Here is a 22,410-nt window from a genome sequence, read left to right as displayed (position 1 = left end):
TTTGTTTTTTCCCATTTCTTTCCCCAATTTTTCCCCATTTTTTCCCCAATTTTTTTTGTCTTTTTTTCCCTATTTTTTTCATTTTTTCCTCATTTTCTTTCTCATTTTTTCATGTTTTTTCCTTAATTTTTTTCTCATTTTTCCCCACTTTTTCTTCATTTTTTTCCTCATTTTTTCCCACTTTTTCCCTCATTTTTTCCCATTTTCTCTTTATTTTTTTCCCATTTTTCCCTCATTTTTCTCAATTTTTCCTCTTTTTTTCCCATTTTTTCCCCAATTTTTTTGCATTTTTTCCTCATTTATCCCGTTTTTTTTTGTCTTTTTTTTCCCTATTTTTTTTCAATTTCTCCTCATTTTCTTCCCCATCTTTTCACGTTTTTTTCCTTAATTTTTTTCTCATTTTTCCCCATTTTCAATTTTTCCTCATTTTTTCCAATTTTCCCCTTTTTTATCCCATTTTTCCCCAATTTTTTCCCATTTTTTCCTGAGTTTTCCCTTTTTTCTCCCCCTTTTTTTCTTTCCTGAGTTTTTCCCTAATTTTCCCATCTTTTCCCAGTTTTTTTCTCCATTTCTTCCAAATTTTTCCTCATTTTTCCCAATTTTTTCCCAATTTTTTTCCATTTTTCCCCATTTTTTCTTTATTTTTCTCATATTTTTTTCCAATTTTTTTCCCAATTTTTCCTGATTTTTCCCAAATTTTTTCCTTTTATTTTCCCTGAATTTTCCTCATTTTTTCCTCATTTTTCCCTCTTTTTTCTTCATCTTTCTCATATTTTTCCCATTTTTTTTCCATTTTTTTTCCTGATTTTTCCCAAATTTTTCTGAATTTTTCCCATTTCCCATTTTCTTTTCCCTGAATTTATCCTGAATTTTTTCCCATTTTTTTCTTTATTTTACTCAAACTTTTTCCAATTTTTTTTTACATTTTTCCCAATTTTTTTCCCAATTTTTTCCTGATTTTTCCCAAAATTTTCCCTTTTCCAAAAATTTATCCCTGAATTTTTCTCATTTTTTCATTTTTTTAAAATTCTTTTCCCAATTTTTCCCGATTTATTCCAAATTTTTCCTTTTTTTCCCACAATTTTATCCCAAATTTTTTCTCATTTTTTCCTTTATTTTCCCCAATTTTTTCCAAGTTTTTTCCTGATTTTTCCAGCTTTTTTCCCAAATTTTTCTCAATTTTTCCCTTTTCTTTTTCACAAATTTATCTTGAATTTTTCCCATTTTTTTTTCACTTTTTTCCCATTTTTTCCCAATATTTCCTGATTTTTCCCAAATTTTTCCCGTCTCTTTTCCACAAATTTAACCCAAATTTTTTCCCATTTTTTTCTTTACTTTTCCCAATTTTTTCCTGATCTTTCCCAATTTATTTCCCAACTTTTCATGAATTTTCCCAATTTTTTTCCCTCATTTTTCCCCAAAAAACCCAACAAAAATTCCGGGAAAAAATTGAATTTCGAGGACGCGAAAATTCCCGGAATTCCATGAAAAAATCACCAGAAAAAACGGGAATTTTGGGGAAAAAATGGGAAAATCCATGGAATTTTGGAAATTTGGGAATGTTGATCCCGAGGTTTTTTTTTTTTAGGATCTCCGGAATTTCCGTTCCCGGGAGGAATTTTCCGATGGGCGAGATTCCGGAAAAACGGGACGGGATTGACGGAAAATCAACGGATCTTCAGCCAATCGCTGCATGAGGTGGGAAAAACAGGAATTCTGGGGGGAAAAATGGGAATTCTGGGGGAAAAACGGGAATTCTGGGGGGAAAAATGGGAATTCTGGGGGAAAAACGGGAATTCTGGGGGGAAAATGGGAATTCTGGGGGAAAAACGGGAATTCTGGGGGGAAAAATGGGAATTCTGGGGAGAGGAAGTGGGAAAAATGGGGAAAAATGAGGGAAAAATTGGGAAAAAAAATGGGGGAAAATTGGGATAAAAAATTGGGGAAAAATGGGGAAAAAATTGGGGGAAAAATCAGGGGAAAAATGGGAATTTTGGGGGAAAAAGGAGGGTGAAAATGGGGAAAAATTGGGGAAAAAAGGGGAAAATTGGGATAAAAATCAGGGGAAAAAAGGGGGAAAATTGGGGAAAAATAGGAAAAATGGGGGGAAAAATGGGATAAAAATGGGGAAAAAATGGGGGGAAATTGGGGAAAAATGGGATAAAAATGGGGGAAAAATGAGGGAAAAATGGGGAAAAATTGGATAAAAATGGGGGAAAATTGGGATAAAAGTGGGGGAAAATGGGGAAAATTGGGATAAAAATAAAGGGAAAAAAAGAGGAAAATTGGGGAAAATTGGGGGAAAAAAGAAAAATAAAGGAAAAATGGGGGGAAAAATGGGAATAAAAATGGGGAAAAATTGGGGGAAATTTGGATAAAAATGGGAAAAATTGTGGGAAAATAGGAATAAAAATGGGGGAAAATTGGGAAAAAATGGGGGAAAAAATAGGAAAAGGGAAAAATTGGGGGGAAAATGGGATAAAAATCAGTGGAAAATGGAGGAAAATTGGGATAAAAATAAGGGAAAAATAGGGGAAAAATTGGGGAAATTTGGAGAAAAATGGGATAAAAATGTGAAAAGTTCGGGAAAAAATGGGGAAAAATTGGGATAAAAATCAGGGAAAAATGGGAGAAAATTGGAAAAAAAACAAGGAAAAATATGGCAGGAAAATGGGATAAAAATGAGGAAAATTAGGGGAAAAATCAGTGAAAAAAAGGGGGGAATTGGGGAAAAAAAATGGAAAAAATGGGAGAAAAAAAAGGAAAAATTGGATGAAAATGGGGGGAAAATGAGGGAAAAATTGGGAAGAAAATGGGAAAAAATGGGAGAAAAATGAGGGAAATAACTGGAGAAACAGAAAAATAATCAAGGGATCTTCAGCCAACTGCTGAACAAGGTGGGAAAATTGGGAATTCTGGGGGGGGAAAATGGGAATTGGGGGAGGGAAAAATGGGAAAAAAATGAGGGGAAAAATGGGTAAAAATAATGGGGAAAAAATTGGGAAAAATGGGAAAATGAGGGAGAAATTGGGGAAAAGTTGGGATAAAAATCAGGAAAAAAGTGGAAAATTGCGTGAAAAATGGGAAAAATTGGGGAAAAAATGGGAAAATGAGAGAAAAATGGGGAAAAGTTGGAGAAAAAAATGGGAAAAATGGGATAAAAATGGGGGGAAATTGGGATAAAAAATGGGAAAAAAATGGGGGAAAATTGGGAAAAAATCAGGGAAAATTGGGAAAAATAGGGAAAAAATTGGGAAAATGGGGAAAATTGGGAAGAATGGGGAAAAAGTAAAAAAATTGGGAAAAATGGGAAAAAATTGGGGAAAAATGAGTGGGAAATGGGGAAAAAATGGGAAAAATTGGAAAAAATGGGGAAAAAAAGGCAAAAATGGCAGAAAAATTGGAATAAAATGGGGAAAATCCCAGAATTCCAGGATTTCCATCCCATTTTTTCCCCATGGAATTGTTTTCCCCAGCACGAGAACAGCCTGACCTTGGCCACGCTCCGGATTTTTGGGAATCATTTGGGAATTCCTCATTTCCACTTCAACGCCAACGAGATGGGAGTGGTGATCAGCGGCTGTGGACAGGTAAAAAATCTGGGAAAAGCGGGAATTTCCCAGAAAAATCTGGGAATTTTCAGATCCAAATTCCATTTTTCCCAATATTTGGTATTTTTCCAGTTTTTTTCCTGATTTTCCTGGTTTTTTTCTGATTTTTTTCTGATTTTTTCCTGGTTTTTTTTTTTTTTCTTTGATTTTTTCCTAGTTTTTCCCAGATTTTTTCCCAGTTTTTTCTCCCTGATTTTATCCCATTTTTTCTTGATTTTTCCCTGATTTTCACTTGATTTTCTCCCTTTTTTTTCTTCTTTTCTTTCTTGTTTTTTTGTGGTTCTATTCTCATTTTTTTTCTCTATTTTTTCCCATTTTATCCTTAATTTATTCCTATTTTTCCCACATTTTTTCTTTAATTTTTTTCCCATTTTTCCCCCCCTTTTTCCCTCTCAAAATTCCCATTTTTCCCCTCATTTTTTCCTTATTTTTTCCCCATTTTTTCCCTCATTTTCCCTCTCAAAATTCCCATTTTTCCCCCAATTTTCCCCATTTTTTTCCTCTCAAAATTCCCATTTTCTCCTCATTTTTTCGTCATTTTTCCTTATTTTTCCCCCAATTTCCCCCCTCAAAATTCCCATTTTTCCCCATTTTTTCCTCTCAAAATTCCCGTTTTTCCCTTTATTTTTCCTCTTAATATTCCCATTTTCCCCCATTTTTCCCTCCCAAAATTCCCATTTTTCCCCCATTTTCTCCCTCCCAAAATTCCCATTTCCCCCCTCTTTTTTTCCATCAAAATTCCCATTTTTTCCTCCCTAAATTCCCATTTTTTCCCCCTTTTTTTTCCATTTTTTTCCTCTCAAAATTCCCATTTTTCCCCCATTTTTCCCTCCCAAAATTCCCATTTTTCCCCATTTTCCCTCTCAATATTCCCATTATTTTCCCATTTTCCCCCATTTTTCCTCTCAAAGTTCCCATTTTTTTCCCTCTCAAAATTCCCATTTTTTCCCTCCCAAATTCCCATTTTTCCCCCATTTTCCCTCGTTTTTTCTCTCTCAAAATTCCAATTTTTCCCTCATTTTCCCTCCATTTTTCCTTCTCAAAATTCCCATCATTTTCCCCTTTTTCCTCTCAAAATTCCCATTTTTCCCCTATTTTCCCCCCATTTTTTCCCCATTTTCCTCCCAAATTCCCAATTTTCCCCCATTTTTCCCTAACCTCTGGAATTTCCCGGGAATTTTCCCAGGTGGGCGTGGTCCTTCCCGAAGGCTCCTCCCTGTTTTCCGTCGGCATCGGTGACGTCATTTTCTTCCCGCTGGGATCCCAACATTTCATCCAGAGTTTCTGCCAGGAAGATTTGCTCCTCGTGCTCGCCTACAACACTGGAAACCAGGTGAGAATTCCCAACATTTCTCCAGGATTTTCCCATATTTTATTCCCAAGTTTTTCCCATTTTTTACAATTATTTTCTGATTTTTTTCCCTTTTTTTTCCCATTTTTTTCAGATTTTTTTCTGATTTTTTTTCCTGGTTTTTCTCATTTTTTCCCCATTTTTTCTCCCTCGTGCTCGCCTACAGCACTGGAAACCAGGTGACAATTCCCAAAATTTCTCCAGGATTTTCCCACATTTTATTCCAAATTTTTTTTCCATTTTTTTCCGATTTTTTTCCCATTTTTTCTGATTTTTTTCCTGTTTTTTCCCATTTTTCCCCCATTTTTTATCCCATTTTTCTTCCTTTTTTTCTCCATGTTTTCCTGTTTTTCCCCATTTTTTTCCCATTTTTTTTCTGATTTTTCCCGTTTTTTTCCTATTTTTCCTCTATTTTTTCCCATTTTTCCCCATTTCTTCTGATTTTTTTCTGGGTTTTTTTTCTGAATTTTTTTTCCTGGTTTCTCCCATTTTTTCCCCTTTTTTAAATCAATTTTTTTTCTTTTTTTTCCCATTTTTCTGTGACTTTTTTTTTTCCTGTTTTTTCCCATTTTTATCCCATTTTTCCTTCTTTTTCTTATTTTTTCCCATTTTTCTCCCATTTTCCCCATTTTTTCCTGATTTTTTTCCTATTTTTTCCCCATTTTTTATGCTTTTTTTCCTCCTTTTTTTTCCCTGTTTTTTCTCATTTTTCCCCCATTTTTTCTCCCTCCTTCTCACCTCCAGCACTGGAAACCAGGTCAGAATTCCCAAAATCTCTCCAGGATTTTCCCAAATTTTATTCCCAGGTTTTTCTCCAATTTTTCCCAATTTTTTAAAAATGTTTCTGATTTTTTTCCCATTTTTTCTGATTTTTTTCTGATTTTTTTCCTATTTTTTCCCATTTTTTTCTGATTTTTTCCCCATTTTTTCCCACTTTTTCCAGATTTTTTTCCTGTTTTTTCCCATTTTTCCCCCATTTTTTATCCCATTTTTCCTCCTTTTTTCCCCATTTTTTCCTCTTTTTACCTCCATTTTTTATCCCATTTTTCCTCCTTTTCCTTCCCATTTTTTTTCTATTTTTACCCCGTTTTTTCCTGATTTTTTCCCTGATTTTTTTTCCTGTTTTTTCTCATTTTTTCTCCATTTTTTCCCAGTTTTTTCCCACTTTTCCCCCATTTTTTTCTGATTTTTTTCCCATTTTTTCCCATTTTTCCCACATTTTTAATCCACTTTTTCCTCCTTTTCTTTCCATTGTTTTCCCATTTTTTCCCCATTTTTCTCCCATTTTTTCCCCGTTTTTTCCCGATTTTTTCCTGTTTTTTTTCCCATTTTTCCCCCATTTTTAATCCCATTTTTCCTCCTTTTTCCCCATTTTTTTCCTCTTTTCTCCCCCATTTTTTAACCCATTTTTCTTCCTTTTCCTTCCCATTTTTTTCCTATTTTTACCCCATTTTTTCCTGATTTTTTTTCCTGTTTTTTCTCATTTTTCCTCTGTTTTTTCCCAGTTTTTTCCCACTTTTCCCCCATTTTTTTCTGATTTTTTTCCCATTTTTTTCCCATTTTTCCCACATTTTTAATCCAAATTTTCCTCCTTTTCTTTCCATTGTTTTCCCATTTTTTCCTGATTTTTTTCCCATTTTTTCCTATTTTTTCCCCATTTATTTCCCATTTTATCCCCATTTTTTATCCCATTTTTCCTCCTTTTTTTCCCATTTTTTCCCAATTTTCCCAATTTTTTTCCTGATTTTTCCCTGTTTTTTTCCCATTTTTCCTCTTTTTTTTTCTTGTTTTTTTTCCTTTTTTTTTTGAGGATTTTGAGGAAAAAATTGGGAATTTTGGGGGTAAAATGAGAATTTTGGGATGAAAAACGGGAATTTGGGGAGAAAATTGGGATTTTGGGATGAAAATGGGAATTTTGTGGGAAAAATTGGGAATTTGATGAAAAAAATTGGGAATGTTGGGTGAAGAAATTGGGAATTTTGGGAAGAAAAATGGGAATTTTATGAAAAAAATGGGAATTTTAGGGGGAAAAGTTGGGAATTCTGGGATAAAAATGGGAATTTTGCAGGAAAATTGGGAATTTGGGGTGAAAAAATGGGAATTTTGTGGAAAATTGGGAATTTTGGAGAAAAAACGGAAATTTTATGAAAAAAATTGGAATTTTGGGCAGAAAAATGGGAAATTTATGAAAAAATTGGGAATTTTGGGCAGAAAAATTGGGAATTTTGGGGGGAAAAAATTGGGAATTGGGGCAAAAAATGGGGACTTTGGGATAAAAAAGGAATTCTAGGGTAAAAAATGGGAATTTTGGGTGGAAAATTGGGAATTTTGGGATAAAAATGGGAATTTTGGTTGGAAAATTGGGAATTTTGGGATAAAAATGGGTATTTTGGAGGGAAAATTGGGAATTTTGGGATAAAAATGGGAATTTTGGAGGGAAAATAGGGAATTTTGGGATGAAAAATGGGAACTTTTGGGGAAAAATTGGAAATTTGGGAAAAAACAGAATTCTGGGCTAAAAAATGGGAATTTTGCAGGAAAATCAGGAAATTTGGGTAAAAATTGGGAATTTTGGGATAAAACTTGGGAATTTTGAGGTGAAAAATGGGAATTTTGGGGAAAATTGGGAATTTTGGGGAAAATTGGGAATGTTATGGAAAAATTGGGAATTTGGGTGGAAAAATTGGGATTTTTGGGGTGAAAAATGGGAATTTTGGGATAAAAAGTGGGAATTTTGTGGGGAAAATTTGGGAATTTTGAGGGTTAAACGAGAATATTTGGGAATTTCCGTGTTTTTCTTGTTTTTCTGGAATTTTGGGAATTTTTTCCTGCTCTAATTCCTGATTTTTTTTGCAGTTGGAGACGCTGAGGATGAATCAATATTTCCCTGGAATTTCCCATCAAATCCTGGCTCAACTCTTCCACAAAAACCAGGAAGAATTCCAGAAAATTCCCAAAAATTCCCGTTAATTCCAGGAATTCTCCTCATGGGAAAAAAAAAAATTGGGAAAAATCCCAAAAAATTTTAAAAAAATTTGGAATTTTGAGGCTTTGGAAATGAATAAAAAAATTGAATTTTTTTGTGGTTTTATCCTGGGTTTTTTTATGGATTTGGGGTTTTTTTTTGGGAATTTTGGGGGTTTTTATGGAATTTGTGGGGATTGGTAAAAAAATGGGAATTTTTGGGGTTTTTTTTTGGGAATAGAAGGAAAAGATTGGGGAATTTTTGGGATTTATGAGGAATTCCTGAAAAAATTTGGGATTTTTTGAGGTTTTTTGGGAATTAAAAGAAGAAATTTGGGAAATTTGGGGGAATTCCTAAAAAAATTTGGGAATTTTCAGATTTTTTTTGGGAATAGAAGGAAAAAAATTGGGAATTTTGGGGGAAAATATTAAAAAAAAAGTTGGGAATTTTTGGGCATTTTTTGGGAATTAAAAGAAGAAATTTGGGGATTTTGGGGGAATTTCTACAAAAATTTTGGAATTTTGGGGGGAATTTCTACAAAAAATTCGGGAATTCTGGATTTTTTGGGGGGAATAGAAGAAAAAAATTGAGAATTTTGGGGATTTTTTTGGGAATTCCTGCAAAAATTTGGGAATTTCTGAGTTTTTTCGGGAATAAAAAGAAGAAACTTGGGAAATTTGGGGGAATTTCTACAAAAAATTTGGGAATTTTCAGATTTTTTTGGGAATAAAAGGAAAAAAATTGGGAATTTTGGGGGAAGAGCTTAAAAAAAATTGGGAATTTTTGGGGTTTTTTTGGGAATTAAAAGAAGAAATTTGGGAATTTTGGGGGAATTTCTACAAAAATTTGGGAATTTTGGGGGAATTCCTAAAAAAATTTGGGAATTCTGGATTTTTTTTGGGAATAGAAGGAAAAAATTGGGGAATTTTTGGGATTTATGAGAAATTCCTGAAACAATTTGGGAATTTTTGAGTTTTTTTGGGAGTAAAAAGAAGAAATTGGGGAATTTTGGGGGGATTTGTTAAAAAATTTGGGAATTTTGGATTTTTTTGGGAATAGAAGGAAAAAAATTGGGAATTTTGAGGTTTTGGGGGGAAAAAGTTAAAAAAAATTGGGAATTTTGGGGGTTTTTTTGGGAATTAAAAAAAGAAATTTTGGAATTTTGGGGGAATTTCTACAAAAATTTGGGAATTTTTGAGGTTTTTTGGGAATTGAAGGAAAAAAAGCTGGAATTTTGGGATTTTTTTTTGGGAATCAAAGGAAGAAATTTGGGAATTTTGGGGGCGTTTCTTCAAGAATTCCAAGAAAAAAATTGGGGAATTTTTTGGGAATTTTTTGGGGAGAATTTTTGGGATTTTTTGGCTCAAAATCGAAGGAAAAAAAATTGGGAATTTGGGGAATTTTTTGGGAATTACTGGAGAGGTTTTCAGGGAGAATTTCAGGAATTTCCTGGAATTTTTGGGAGATTTTTCCCTTCTCAAATTCCTGATTTTTCCAGACCCCAATCCTGAGAAAAAGGTGGAATTTTGAGGGAATTTCATGAAATTTTTCCTAGATTTTTTTCTGATTTTATCCCATTTTTTTTCCAATTTTTCCTGATTTTTCCCAAATTTTTCCTGATTTTTTCCACATTTTTTCCTGATTTTTCCCTAATTTTATCCCATTTTTTCCATGAGTTCTTCTTCATTTATTCCTAATTTATTCCTGATTTTATCCCCAGATTTTATCCCATTTTTTCCCAAAATTTTCCTGATTTTTCCCAGATTTTATCCCAATTTTTTCAACATTTTTCCCTGATTTTTCCTAATTTCCTCCTGATTTATTCCTGATTTTTTTCCCTGATTTTATCCCATTTTTTCCTGATTTTTTTTCCATTTTTCCTGATTTTATCCCATTTTTTCCCTGATTTTTTCCAGATTCTCCCTGGTTTTTTTCAGATTTCATCCCAATTTTTTCATCATATTTTTCCTGATTTTTTCCCCATTTTTCCCAGATTTTATTCCATTTTTTCCCATGATTTATTCCTGATTTTTTCCCTGATTTTATGCCATTTTTCCCTGATTTTCCCATTTTTTTCAGATTTTTTTTCCCAGTTTTTTCACCATTTTTCCCCTGATTTTATCCCATTTTTCCCCTGATTTTTCCTGATTTCCTCCTGATTTATTCCTGATTTTTTTCCTGATTTTCCCATGATTTTATCTCATTTTTTCCCAATTTTTTCCTAATTTTTTCCTCTTTTTTCCCTAAATTTTAATTCCATTTTTCCCCCTTTTTTCCTGATTTTTCCCGAATTTTTTCCTCATTTTTTTCCCCTCTTTTTCTCCATTTTTTCCTGATTTGCCATTTAATTTAATCTCATTTCATTTGATTTAATTTAATTTCATTTAATTAGTTTTCATTTAATTTCATTTTATTCCTGAACCTTCCCGATGCCCAGCAGGGGGCGCGGAGGGATCGGGAAAGGGAATTTTGGGAATTTTTATCCCATTTTCCCCATTTATTCCCCAATTTTCTTTTTATTTCTTCCCCATTTTTTTTTCCCAATTTCTCCCCCAAGTTTTCCATTTTTTTTCCCTGAGTTTTTCCCCAATTTTTCCTGATTATTTTCCCAATTTTTCCTGATTTTACCTCCTTTTTTTCCCCTCTTTTTTCCCAATTTTTTTCCTCTTTTTCCCAAATTTTCCAGGTTATTTTCCCATTTTTTTTCCTGAGTTTTTCCCTATTTTTTCCTGATTTTTTTCCCAATTTTTCCTTGATTTTATCTCCTTTTTCCTGTTTTTTTTCCCGATTTTTCTCTGGTCTTATCTCCTTTTTTCCCATTTTTTTCCAGATTATTTTTCCAGGATTTTTTTTGTTCTGTTTTTCCCAATTTTTTCCAGATTTTTCCCCAGTTTTTCCTGGTTTTATCTCCTTTTTTCCCCCTCTTTTTTCCCGATTTTTTTTCCTCTTTTCCCCAATTTTTCCTGATCTTTTTCCCTGAGTGTATCTCTTATTTCCTGATTTTTTCCCACATTTTTCCTGGTTTGATCTCCTTTATTTCCTTTTTTTTCCCCATTTTTTCCTCTTTTTCCCACATTTTTCCAGGTTATTTCTCCATTTTTTTTTCCCCATTTCCCCCAATTTTTTCCTGATTTTTTCCCCAATTTTTCCTGATTTTATCTCCTTTTTTTCCCCTCTCTATTCTCAATTTTTTTCCTCTTTTTCCCAAATTTTTCCAGGTTATTTTTCCATTTTATTTTCCTGAGTTTTTTCCCAATTTTTTCCAGATTTTTCCCCAATTTTCCCAGATTTTCCCCCAATTTTTCCTGATTTTTTTCCCTGATTTTATCTCTTTTTTCCTGATTTTTTTCCTCTTTTTTTCCACTTTTTCCCAGTCATTCCCATTTTTTTTAAGGAATTCCAAACCCTGGACACAGGGAATGAATTCCTGATTCCAGAGACCACGCATGGATCGGATTTTAGGAATTTTGGGAAGCAATTCCTAACTGGGAGGATGAGGAAGAACATTCTTCAGCTTCCAGAGGGCACGGATGGATCAGGATTTTTGGGAATTTCGGGAATTTTGGGAAAAAGTAGAGGAAAAATTGGGAATAAAACAGCCCTGTTGTGACAGTGCTGCCTGAGGTGGGGAAAACCTTGGAAAAACCTTGGAAAAACTGGGAAAAAAAGGGAAAAACTGGGAAAATTGGACGGGGAAATGGGAAAAATGGGGGGAAATGGGGAAAAAATGGGAATTTTGGGAAAAATTAGGAAAAAGTAGGGGAAAATGGGAAAAAACATCCCTGTTGTGACAGCGCTGCCTGAGGGTGGGAAAACTGAGGAAAACTGGGAAAAACCTTGGAAAAACTGGGAAAAAATTGGAAAAAAAGCGGGAAAAAGGTAGGGAAAGGTGAGGGGGAAATGGGAATTTTGGGAATTATTGGGAAAAAGAAGGGGAAAAATGGGAAAAAACATTGGGATGGAAAATCTGGGATTGGGATGGGAAATCCGGGATTGGGATGGAAAATCTGGGATGGAATCTCTGGGATTGGGATGGAAAATCTGGGATGGAATCTCTGGGATTGGGATGGAAAATCTGGGATGGAATCTCTGGGATTGGGATGGAAAATCTGGGATGGAATCTCTGGGATTGGGATGGGAAATCCGGGATTGGGATGGAAAATCTGGGATGGAATCTCTGGGATTGGGATGGAATTTTCCAGGAATGGATCCCATTCCCAGAAAAGCCATTCCCACCCATCCCATTCCCAAAATTCCAGGATTTTCCATGGATTTTTCCATGGGATTTGAAGGATCCTCATTTCTTGTGTGAGCAGCAGGGGGAGCTCTGAGATTCCAATTGGATTTTTCCAAACCTCATTCCATAAAAAATTCCAAGGAATTCCCCCCAAATTTATCGGGAATTAATTATCCAGAGTGGGAATTAACGAAGATGAACCTTTAAAAATCCCCAAAATTCCCGCTGGGATCATCCCGAGGTGGATTCTGTGATTTCCTGGAGTTTGATCCCGTTTGATCCCGGTTTTTCCATGGAATTCTTTTCTAGGAGTTCTGTTCTCTCTGGAAAAATAAAACAAATTATTTTTAATTTCAGGTTTTATTCCAACTATTTTTATCCCAAATAAAATTCAATTCCTTCCGTGAAAATTCCGGAGGATTTTCCTCTCATCCCAAGGAAAAGGTGGAAAAATAAAGAATCTATTAAAAATTAATTTAAATAAGTATTTTTTATAATTGATTTTAATTATAATTAATTTTTAATTAATAATTAATTTTAGTTATAATTAAATTTAACTATAATTGATTTTTAATAATTAATTTTTATTTTGAATTGATTTTTGATTATAATTGATTTAGTATAATTGATATTTATATTTGATTTTTTATTATAATTGATTTTTAATTAATAATTAACTTTTAATTAAAATTTATTTTTAATTATAATTGATTTTTTATACTTGCTTTTTAATTATAATTGATTTTTTATAATGGGATTAATTTGGATTAATTAGGATTAAAAAAACGGATTTTTTTTTAAAAAACCTAATTGGGATTAACTGGGATTCTTTTGAACTAACTGGGATTAAAAAAAATAATTAAAAAAACCAAATTAATTTGGATTAATTGGGATTAAGGAAAGGGAATTAAAAAAAAAAGACCCCAAATTAATTTGGATTAATTGGAATTAATTAGGATTAAAAGAGGGGAATTTTTAAATAAAAAACCCAAATTAATTTGGATTAATTTGGATTAATTAGGATTAAAAGAAGGGAATTAAAAAAACCCAAAACCCAAATTAATTGGGATTAATTGGGATTAATTAAAATTAAAAAAAGGGGAATTAAAAAAAACCCAAAACAAACGAATTTGGATTAATTTAGATTAATTGGGATTAAAAAAAGGGAATTTTAAAAAAAACCAACCAAGTTAATTGGGATTAACTGAGATTAAATTCAATTAAAAATTCAAATTAAAAATTCAATTAAAAATTCAAATTAAAAATTCGAATTAGAAATTCAATTAATTTAAAAATTAATTTAAAAAATTAATTTAAATTTAAAATTTAATTTAAATTAATTTAAATTTAAAAATTAATTTAAAAATTAACTTTTAAAATTCAAATTAAAAAATAAGAATTAAAATTTAAAATTTAATTAAAAATTAAAATTCAAAATTACAGTTAAAAATTACAATTAAAAATTACAATTAAAAATTAAATAAATAATAAAAAAATTTAAATATTAAAAACATTTTAAAAAAACTTTAAAATTTTAAAATTTTAAAAAAATATAAAATAATGAAAAAAAATAATTAAAAAAATTTAAAAAATAAAAAAATATAAAATAGCCAAAGCAAAACACAGAAAAAAAAAGATAAAAAAATGAGAAACCATGGAAAAATCCCAATTTATGGAATAAACATGGAATAAAACCAAAGGTATTTTCACTCCTTCTCCATTTCTTTTCCTGTCTCCATTCCCCATCCGACCTTTCCGCAGCCTCCGGAACGGCCCCGAGTTCTCCCTGGAATTCTCCCCGGAAGCTTTTCCCAAATAAATCCCGAATGAGGGTTCCCATTGTTTTCCCAGGGGATTTCAGGAATGGAATCCAATCCCTCCTCTGGTGGATTGTTTGGGAATTATCCGTGCTGGGAATTTCCCCCGCCTCGATCCCTTTTCACCTCTCCTGGTGTTTTCCTGAGGGTGAAATGGAAATTTTGGGATGTTGGGAAAAGCTCGTCCTTTTCCACCACCCCAGGGATTCAGGAGCTGCTTTTCCTTCCCATTCCATGGATCCCATTATCCCATGGATCCCATCCCATTATCCCATTATCCCATTATCCCATGGATCCCATTATCCCATAGATCCCATTATCCCATCCCATGGATCCCATTATCCCATCCCATCCCATTATCCATCGCATCCCAAGGATCCCATCCCATCCCAAGGATCCCATTATCCCATGGATGCCATTATCCCATGGCTCCCATTATCCCATGGATCCCATCCCATTATCCCATTATCCCATGGATCCCATTATCCCATGGATCCCATCCCATTATCCCATTATCCCATGGATCCCATTATCCCATCCCAGGGATCCCATTATCCCATCCCAGGGATCCCATTATCCTATCCCATAATCCCATGGATCCCATTATCCCATCGCATGGATCCCATCCCAGTATCACATTATCCCATGGATCCCATCCCACAGATCCCATTATCCCATGGATCCCATTATCCCATGGATCCCATGATCCCATTATCCCATGGATCCCGTTATCCCATGATCCCAATATCCCATCCCATTATCCCATGGCTCCCATTATCCCATGGATCCCACAGATCCCATTATCCCATGGATCCCATTATCCCATGGATCCCATGGATCACACAGATCCCATTATCCCATGGATCCCGTTATCCCATGATCCCAATATCCCATCCCATTATCCCACAGACCCCATTATCCCATTAATCCCATTATCCCATGGATCCCACAGATCCCATTATCCCATGGATTTCCTGCTGGAAATGCCCCATTTTCACTTTTCCACCTCTCAATCCCTCATTTTTTCCCATCTTTGGAATTCCTGACCCTCCCCGGCGCCGCTCCGACGGGAATTTCTTGGAAATCCCAACAAATTCCTCACTTTTATTCCAAATAAACAACTTTTTATCAGCGGGATCTAAATCCCACACCTTTCATTTTAGTATTATTTATTTGGGATTTATTATTTTATTTTTTATTATTATTTATTTGGGATTTATTATTTTATTTTGTTTTAAATATATTGAGTACATTTAAATCAATCTATTAAATTAAATTAAATTAAATATATTAAATTTTATATGTTATTTATTTGATTTTAATTTTATTTTATTTTTTGGGGGGGATTTATTATTTTATTTTATTTTCAATAGATTAAATCTATTTAAATAAATATATTAAATACGCTAAATTTAAAATATTACTTCATTTTAATTTAATTTCATTATTATTTATTTGGGATTTATTATTTTATTTTTTTTTAAATATATTAAATATATTTAAATAAATATACTAAATTAAATTAAATCTATTAAATTTTAAGTATTATTGATTTTATTTTAATTTTGTCATTATTTATTTGGGATTTATTATTTTATTTTATTTTCAATAGATTAAATATATTTAAATAAATAGATCAAATATATTAAATTTTAAATATTATTTTATTTGAATTTAATTTTATTATTATTTATTTGGGATTTATTATTTTATTTTAAATATATTAAATATATTTAAATAAATATATTAAGTTAAATTAAATATATTAAATTTTAAACATTATTTATTTCATTTTAATTTTATTTTATTATTTTTGGGGGGTTTTATTATTTTATTTTATTTTATTTTAAATACATTAAATATATTTAAATAAACATTTTAAATTAAATTAAATCTATTAAATTTTAAATATTATTTATTTTAATTTAATCTAATTTTATTATTTATTTGGGATTTATTATCTTATTTTATTCTAAATATATCAAATATATTTACATAAATATAATAAATTAAATTATATATATTAAACTTTAAATATTGATTTTCTTTTAATTTCCAATAATAATATCCCAAATATATTTCCCAATTATCACAGAATATTCCCAATAAATTTCCCAATTATCACAGAATATTCCCAGTATTTTTCCCAATTATCACAGAATATTCCCAATATTTTTCCCAATTATCACAGAATATTCCCAATATTTTTCTCAATATATTTCCCAATTATTCCAGGACATATGGGGACAGTATAAAATCCATAGGATTAAAACTGGAAAATGAAAAGAAATAAATTCAAATAAAAGCTCACAGCCCGTTATTAACCAAATCCATCGTTAATTTGAATCCCTGGAATTTAGATTGGATGAAGCTTGGAACATTCTGGTCTAGAACCTTCCAATTTAAACCATTCCACGATTTTACATCATTCCCAATCCCTCTGCCTTTCCAAATTTCCCTTCTTTTTATATTTTCATTTCCAGGAGCAGCTTGTGCGCCAAGCTGAGGCTTCAGCAGCCAAAAAAACACTGGAAAAGGAATAATTCCAAATCTCTTTTGGAAGAAAATCTCAATTTTCTTCTCTCAATTTTGCTTTTCTGGAAGGATTTGAGGGGCTGAAAACCCTCCCAGGCTTGAGGGAGCCTCCTCAGGGTCATCTCAGCTCTCCTGTTTTTATTCTGAACTTTGTATTAAGTGTTCTCTTCACAATAAAGAACAAAACAATTCTTTTTCAGCTCGAGAAGCAAGGACAAGCATTTCAAAACACAGAGAAAAAAAATGAATGTGAATCTCGGTGAATCCAAGAGAGAAAAAAAGGAGGAAGGGATTTCATAACCTCAAGGTGTGGTTGGATAATTAATCCTGATATAAAAATGGGCCAAAACTTATAAAAATGAGAAAATAAAAACCTAATTCAGCTTTTTGAGCTGTCCAGTCTCTGTTCTGGGTCATCCTCTCAAGGCCTCGCTCTGAGGGCCCAGGGATGGGCCAGAGCCTCTGCTGAGGCCTGGGTGAGGTGAGTCCATCAAAATGGGATGGATCCCATTATCCCATGGATCCCATTATCCCATGGGTCCCATTATCCCATGGATCTCATCCTATGGATCCCATTATCCCATGGATCCCATCCCATTATCCCATGGATCCCATTATCCCATGGATCCCATCCCAATATCCCATGGATCCCATTATCCCATGGGTCCCATTATCCCATGGATCTCATCCTATGGATCCCATTATCCCATGGATCCCATCCCATTATCCCATGGATCCCATTATCCCATGGATCCCATCCCATTATCCCATGGATCCCATCCCATTATCCCATGGATGGGATGCCCATACCTCAGGGTGGAATGGCAGGAGCTCCCTCATGGCAGCGAGGTTTGAGCTCCTCATGGCGGCGAGGCACAAGCTCCATCCTGGCAGTGAGGTGTGATTCCCTCATGGCAGCGAGGTTTGAGCTCCTCATGGCAGCGAGGTGTGAGCTCCTCATGGCAGTGAGGTGTGAGTCCCTCATGGCAGCGAGGTTTGAGCTCCTCATGGCAGTGAGGTGTGGTTCCCTCATGGCAGCAAGGTGTGATTCCCTCATGGTGGCGAGGTTTGATTCCCTCATGGCAGCGAGGTGTGATTCCCCCATGGCGGCGTGGCAGGAGCCCTTCATGGCAGAGCAGCACAAGCCCCCTGAGAGCAGAGTGGTGTGAGCTCCATCCTGCAGGTGATGCACGAGTTCCATCACGGCAGAGAGGTGCGAGCCCCCTCAGGACCGAGGCAGGAGCCCCCTCAGGACCGAGGCAGGAGCCCCCTCATGGCGGCAAGGCACGAGCCCCCTCAGGGCAAAAAGGCCCCCAATCGCCTCAGGACAGAGGCGCGAGACCCCTCATGGCACAAGTGGGAGCCCCCTCAGGGCAGAGGCGCGAATCCCCTCACGGCAGAATCGGGAGCCCCCTCAGAGCAAAAAGGCGCGGATACCTTCAAGGCAGAGGCGCGAATCCCCTCAGGACAGAGGCAGGAGCCCACTCATGGCGGCAAGGCGCGAGCCCCCTCAGGGCAAAAAGGTGCGGGGCCCCTCCCGGAAGAGGCGCGAAGCTCCTCAGGGAAAAAAGGCCCCGAATCGCCTCAGGACAGAAGCGCGAGCCCCTCATGGAAGAGGCGCGAATCCCCTCATGGCAGAGGCGGGAGCCCCCTCAGAGCAAAAAGATGTTTATCCCCTCAGGGCAGAGGCGCAAATCCCCTCACGGAAGATGCGCGGGCCCCATCAAGGCAGAGGCGGGAGCCCCCTCAGGAGAAAAAGGCGCGAGGCCCCTCACGGAAGAGGCGAGAGCCCCCTCACGGAAGAGGCGCGAATCCCCTCAGGACAGAGGCAGGAGCTCCCTCATGGCGGCAAGGCGCGATCCCCCTCATGGCGGCAATGCGCGAGCCCCCTCAGGACAAAAAGGCGCGAGGCTCCTCAGGGCAAAAAGACGCGAATCCCCTCAGGACAGAGGGGCGAATCCCTTCACGGAAGAGGCGGGAGGCCCCTCATGGCAGAAGCGGGAGCCCCCTCACGGCAGAGGCGCGAATCCCCTCAGGACAGAGGCAGGAGCCCCATCAAGGCAGAGGCGGGAGCCCCCTCAGAACAAAAAGGCGCGAATCCCCTCAGGGCAAAAGGGCGCGAGCCCCCTCACGGAAGAGGCGCGAGCCCCCTCAGGACAAAAAGGCGCGAGGCCCCTCCCGGCGGAGGCGCGAATCCCCTCGGGGCAGAGAGGCGCGAATCCTCTCACGGCAGAGGCGGGAGCCCCCTCATGGAAGAGGCGCGAATCCCCTCATGGCAGAGGCGGGAGCCCCCCTCAGAGCAAAAAGGTGCGAATCCCCTCTCGGCAGAGGCGGGAATCCCCTCACGGAAGATGCGCGGGCCCCCTCACGGCAGAGGCGCGAGCCCTCTCAGGACACAGGCGCGAGCTCCCTCGCGGCAGAGAGGCGCGAGCCCCCTCAGGACAAAAAGGCGGGAATCCCCTCAGGACAGAGAGGCGCGAGCCCCCTCATGGCGGCGACGCTCGAGTCCCCTCAGCCCCCTCATGGGATCGGCTGAGGGCCGGGAGCGCGAGGAACCCTTGGAGGATCGATGGGTGCCGAAACCCCCTCAGGACGTCTGATCATGGCCGAAGGTCGTGAAACTCAGAGTCTACGGGAGCTGAAACCCTTCAGGTATCTGCTGAGGCGGCTGTAATAATTAGTGGTGTCTGATAAACCCCTCAGAGGGTTTGCTGAGGGCTGGGTGGGATGAGAGGTCTGAAAGCCTCACGGGTGTGCTGAGGGCTCTGAAATCCTTCATGGGTCTGCTGAGTGGGCTGGAACATCTCCCGGGTGTGCTGAGACCCTCTGGGGTGTGCTGAGGGTGCTGAGACCCCTCCCGGGTGTACCGAGACCCCTCCCGAGGGTGGCCGAGGGTGCTCAGACGCCTCTTGGATGTGCTGAGACCCTCCCGGGTGTACCGAGACCCTTCCCGAGTGTACAGAGACCCCTCCCGGGTGTACCGAGACCCCTCCCGGCTGCTCTGAGGGTGCTGAGACCCCTCCCGGGTGCACCGAGACCCCTCCAGTGTGTACCGAGACCTCTCCCGGGTGCTCTGAGACCCCTCCCGGGTCTGCTGAGACCCTCTCGGGTGTACCGAGACCCCTCCCGGCTGTACTGAGGCTGCTGAGACCCCTCCCGGGTGTCCTGAGGGTGCTGGAACCTCTCCCGGGTGCTCTGAAACCCATCCCGGGTGTACCGAGACCCCTCCCGGGTGTGCTGAGACCCCTCCCGGGTGTGATGAGGGTGCTGCAGCCCCTCCCGGGTGCACCGAGACCCCTCCCGGGTGTGCTGAGACCTTCCCGGATCTGCTGGGACCCCTCCCGGGTGTTCTGAGGGTGCTGAGACCCCTCCCGGGTGTGCCGAGACCCCTCCCGGGTGCTCTGAGACCCCTCCCGGGTGTACCGAGACCCCTCCCGGGTGCTCTGAGACCCCTCCCGAGGGTGGCCGAGGGTGCTCAGACCCCTCCCGGGTGTGCTGAGACCCCTCCCGGGTGCATCGAGACCCCTCCCGGGTGTGCTGAGACCCTCTCGGATGTGCTGAGACCCCTCCCGGGTGTACCGAGACCCTTCCCGGGTGTTCTGAGACCCCTCCCGGGTGCACCGAGACCCCTCCCGGGTGTGCTGAGGCCCCTCTCGAGGGTGGCCGAGGGTGCTGAGACCCCTCCCGGGCGTGCTGAGGCCCCTCCCGGCTGTCCTCAGACCCCTCCCGTGTGTACCGGGACCCCTCCCGGGTCTCCTGAGACCCTCTCGGGTGTACCGAGAGCCCTCCCGGGTGTACCGAGAACCCTCCCGGGTGTACAGAGACCCCTCCCGGCTGCTCTGAGGGTGCCGAGAGCCCTCCCGGGTGTGCTCAGACCCCTCCCGGGTGTACCGAGACCCCTCCCGGGTGTGATGAGGGTGCTGCAGCCCCTCTCGGGTGTACCGAGACCCCTCCCGGGTCTGCTGAGACCCTCTCGGGTGTACCGAGACCCCTCCCGGGTGTGCTGAGGGTGCTCAGACCCCTCCCGGGTGTACCGAGACCCCTCCCGGGTGTACAGAGACCCCTCCCGGTGTGCTCAGAGCCCTCCCGGGTGTGCCGAGACCCTCCCGGGTGCTCTGAGACCCCTCCCGAGTGTGTTGAGGGTAGTGAGACCCCTCCCGGGTGTACCGAGACCCCTCCCGGGTGTACTGGGACCCCTCCCGGACGTACTGAGGGTGCTGAGACCCCTCCCGGGTGTACCGAGACCCCTCCCGGCTGCTCTGAGACCCCTCCCGGGTGTGCTGAGACCCCTCCCGGGTGTGATGAGGGTGCTGCAGCCCCTCCCGGGTGTACCGAGACCCCTCCCGGGTGTGCTGAGACCTTCCCGGATCTGCTGGGACCCCTCCCGGGTGTTCTGAGGGTGCTGAGACCCCTCCCGGGTGTGCCGAGACCCCTCCCGGGTGTCCTGAGGGTGCTGGAACATCTCCCGGGTGCTCTGAGATCCCTCCCGAGGGTGGCCGAGGGTGCTCAGACCCCTCCCGGGCGTGCTGAGGCCCCTTCCGGGTGTCCTCAGACCCCTCCCGGGTGCTCTGAGACCCTTCCCGGGTCTGTTGAGACCCTCTCGGGTGTGCCGAGACCCCTCCCGGCTGCTCTGAGGGTGCTGAGACCCCTCCCGGGTGCACCGAGACCCCTCCAGTGTGTACCGAGACCTCTCCCGGGTGCTCTGAGACCCCTCCCGGGTCTGCTGAGACCCTCTTGGGTGTACCGAGACCCCTCCCGGCTGTACTGAGGCTGCTGAGACCCCTCCCGGGTGTCCTGAGGGTGCTGGAACCTCTCCCGGGTGCTCTGAGACCCCTCCCGGCTGCTCTGAGGGTGCTGAGATCCCTCCCTGGTGCTCTGAGACCCCTCTCGGGTGTGCTGAGACCCCTCCTGGGTGTGATGAGGGTGCTGAGACCCCTCCCGGGTGTGCTGAGACCCTCCCGGGTGTGCTGAGACCCCTCCTGTGTGTGCTGAGGCCCTCCAGAGGGTGGCCAAGGGTGCTCAGACCCCTCCCGGGTGTACCGAGACCCCTCCCGGGTGTGCTGAGACCCCTTCCGGGTGCTCTGAGGGTGCTGGAACCTCTCCCGGGTGCACCGAGACCCCTCCCGGGTGTACCGAGACCCTTCCCGGGTGTGCTGAGGGTGCTGGAACCTCTCCCGGGTGCTCCGAGACCCCTCCCGAGGGTGGCCGAGGGTGCTCAGACCCCTCCCGGCTGCTCTGAGGGTGCTGAGACCCCTCCCGGGTGTTCTGAGACCTTCCCGGGTGTACTGGGACCCCTCCCGGCCGTACTGAGGGTGCTGAGACCCCTCCCGGCCGTACTGAGGGTGCTGAGACCCCTCCCGGCTGCTCTGAGACCCCTTCCGGGTGTCCTCAGACCCCTCCCGGGTGTTCCCAGACCCCTCCTGGGTGCACCGAGACCCCTCCCGGCCGTACTGAGGGTCCTGAGACCCCTCCCGGCTGTACCCAGACCCCTCCCGGCTGTACCGAGACCCCTCCCGGCTGTACCGAGACCCCTCCCGGGTGTACCCAGACCCCTCCCGGGTGTACCGAGGGTGCCAAGATCCCTCCCGGGTGTTCCCAGTCCCCTCCCGGCCGTTCTGAGGCTGCTGCAGCCGCTCCGGCCCCTCTGGCCGAGCCTCCCGGATCCTCTCCCGGCCGATCCCCCCGGGGCTTTGCGCGGGAACGCGTGAGGGGCGCGCGGCGCTCCCTGAGGGGCGGCCGGGCTCCCTCCATCTTGTGAGCCCCGTCCCGCCCGCTTCCTCCCTCCCTCCCTCCTCCCTCCCTCCTCCTCCTCCTCCTCCTCCTCCTCCTCCTCGTCATTGTCTGCGAGCGGCGGCGGCGGCGCTTATAAGGCGGCGGGCATTGCCCGGATGTGA

The 22,410-nt window shown here is 40.7% G+C and overlaps 1 protein-coding gene across 1 annotated transcript in view; it reads left to right on the top strand.

Moving 5' to 3' along the window:
• The window catches only part of LOC131592857 (uncharacterized), a 38,882-nt gene extending 30,871 nt beyond the window's left edge, over positions 1-8,011 (top strand). Inside the window, exons 12-15 of the mRNA XM_058864694.1 lie at positions 1,589-1,698; positions 3,477-3,590; positions 4,798-4,944; positions 7,819-8,011. Coding sequence (XP_058720677.1) covers positions 1,589-1,698; positions 3,477-3,590; positions 4,798-4,944; positions 7,819-7,932 — 485 coding nt within the window. The 3' untranslated portion in view covers positions 7,933-8,011. The remainder of the gene's footprint in view (positions 1-1,588; positions 1,699-3,476; positions 3,591-4,797; positions 4,945-7,818) is intronic.
• Positions 8,012-22,410: the final 14,399 nt, after the last annotated feature.

This window comes from Poecile atricapillus, chromosome Z (assembly GCF_030490865.1).
Source record: "Poecile atricapillus isolate bPoeAtr1 chromosome Z, bPoeAtr1.hap1, whole genome shotgun sequence".
Classification (NCBI taxonomy): domain Eukaryota; kingdom Metazoa; phylum Chordata; class Aves; order Passeriformes; family Paridae; genus Poecile; species Poecile atricapillus.
This window is presented reverse-complemented; position numbering and strand designations above follow the sequence as displayed.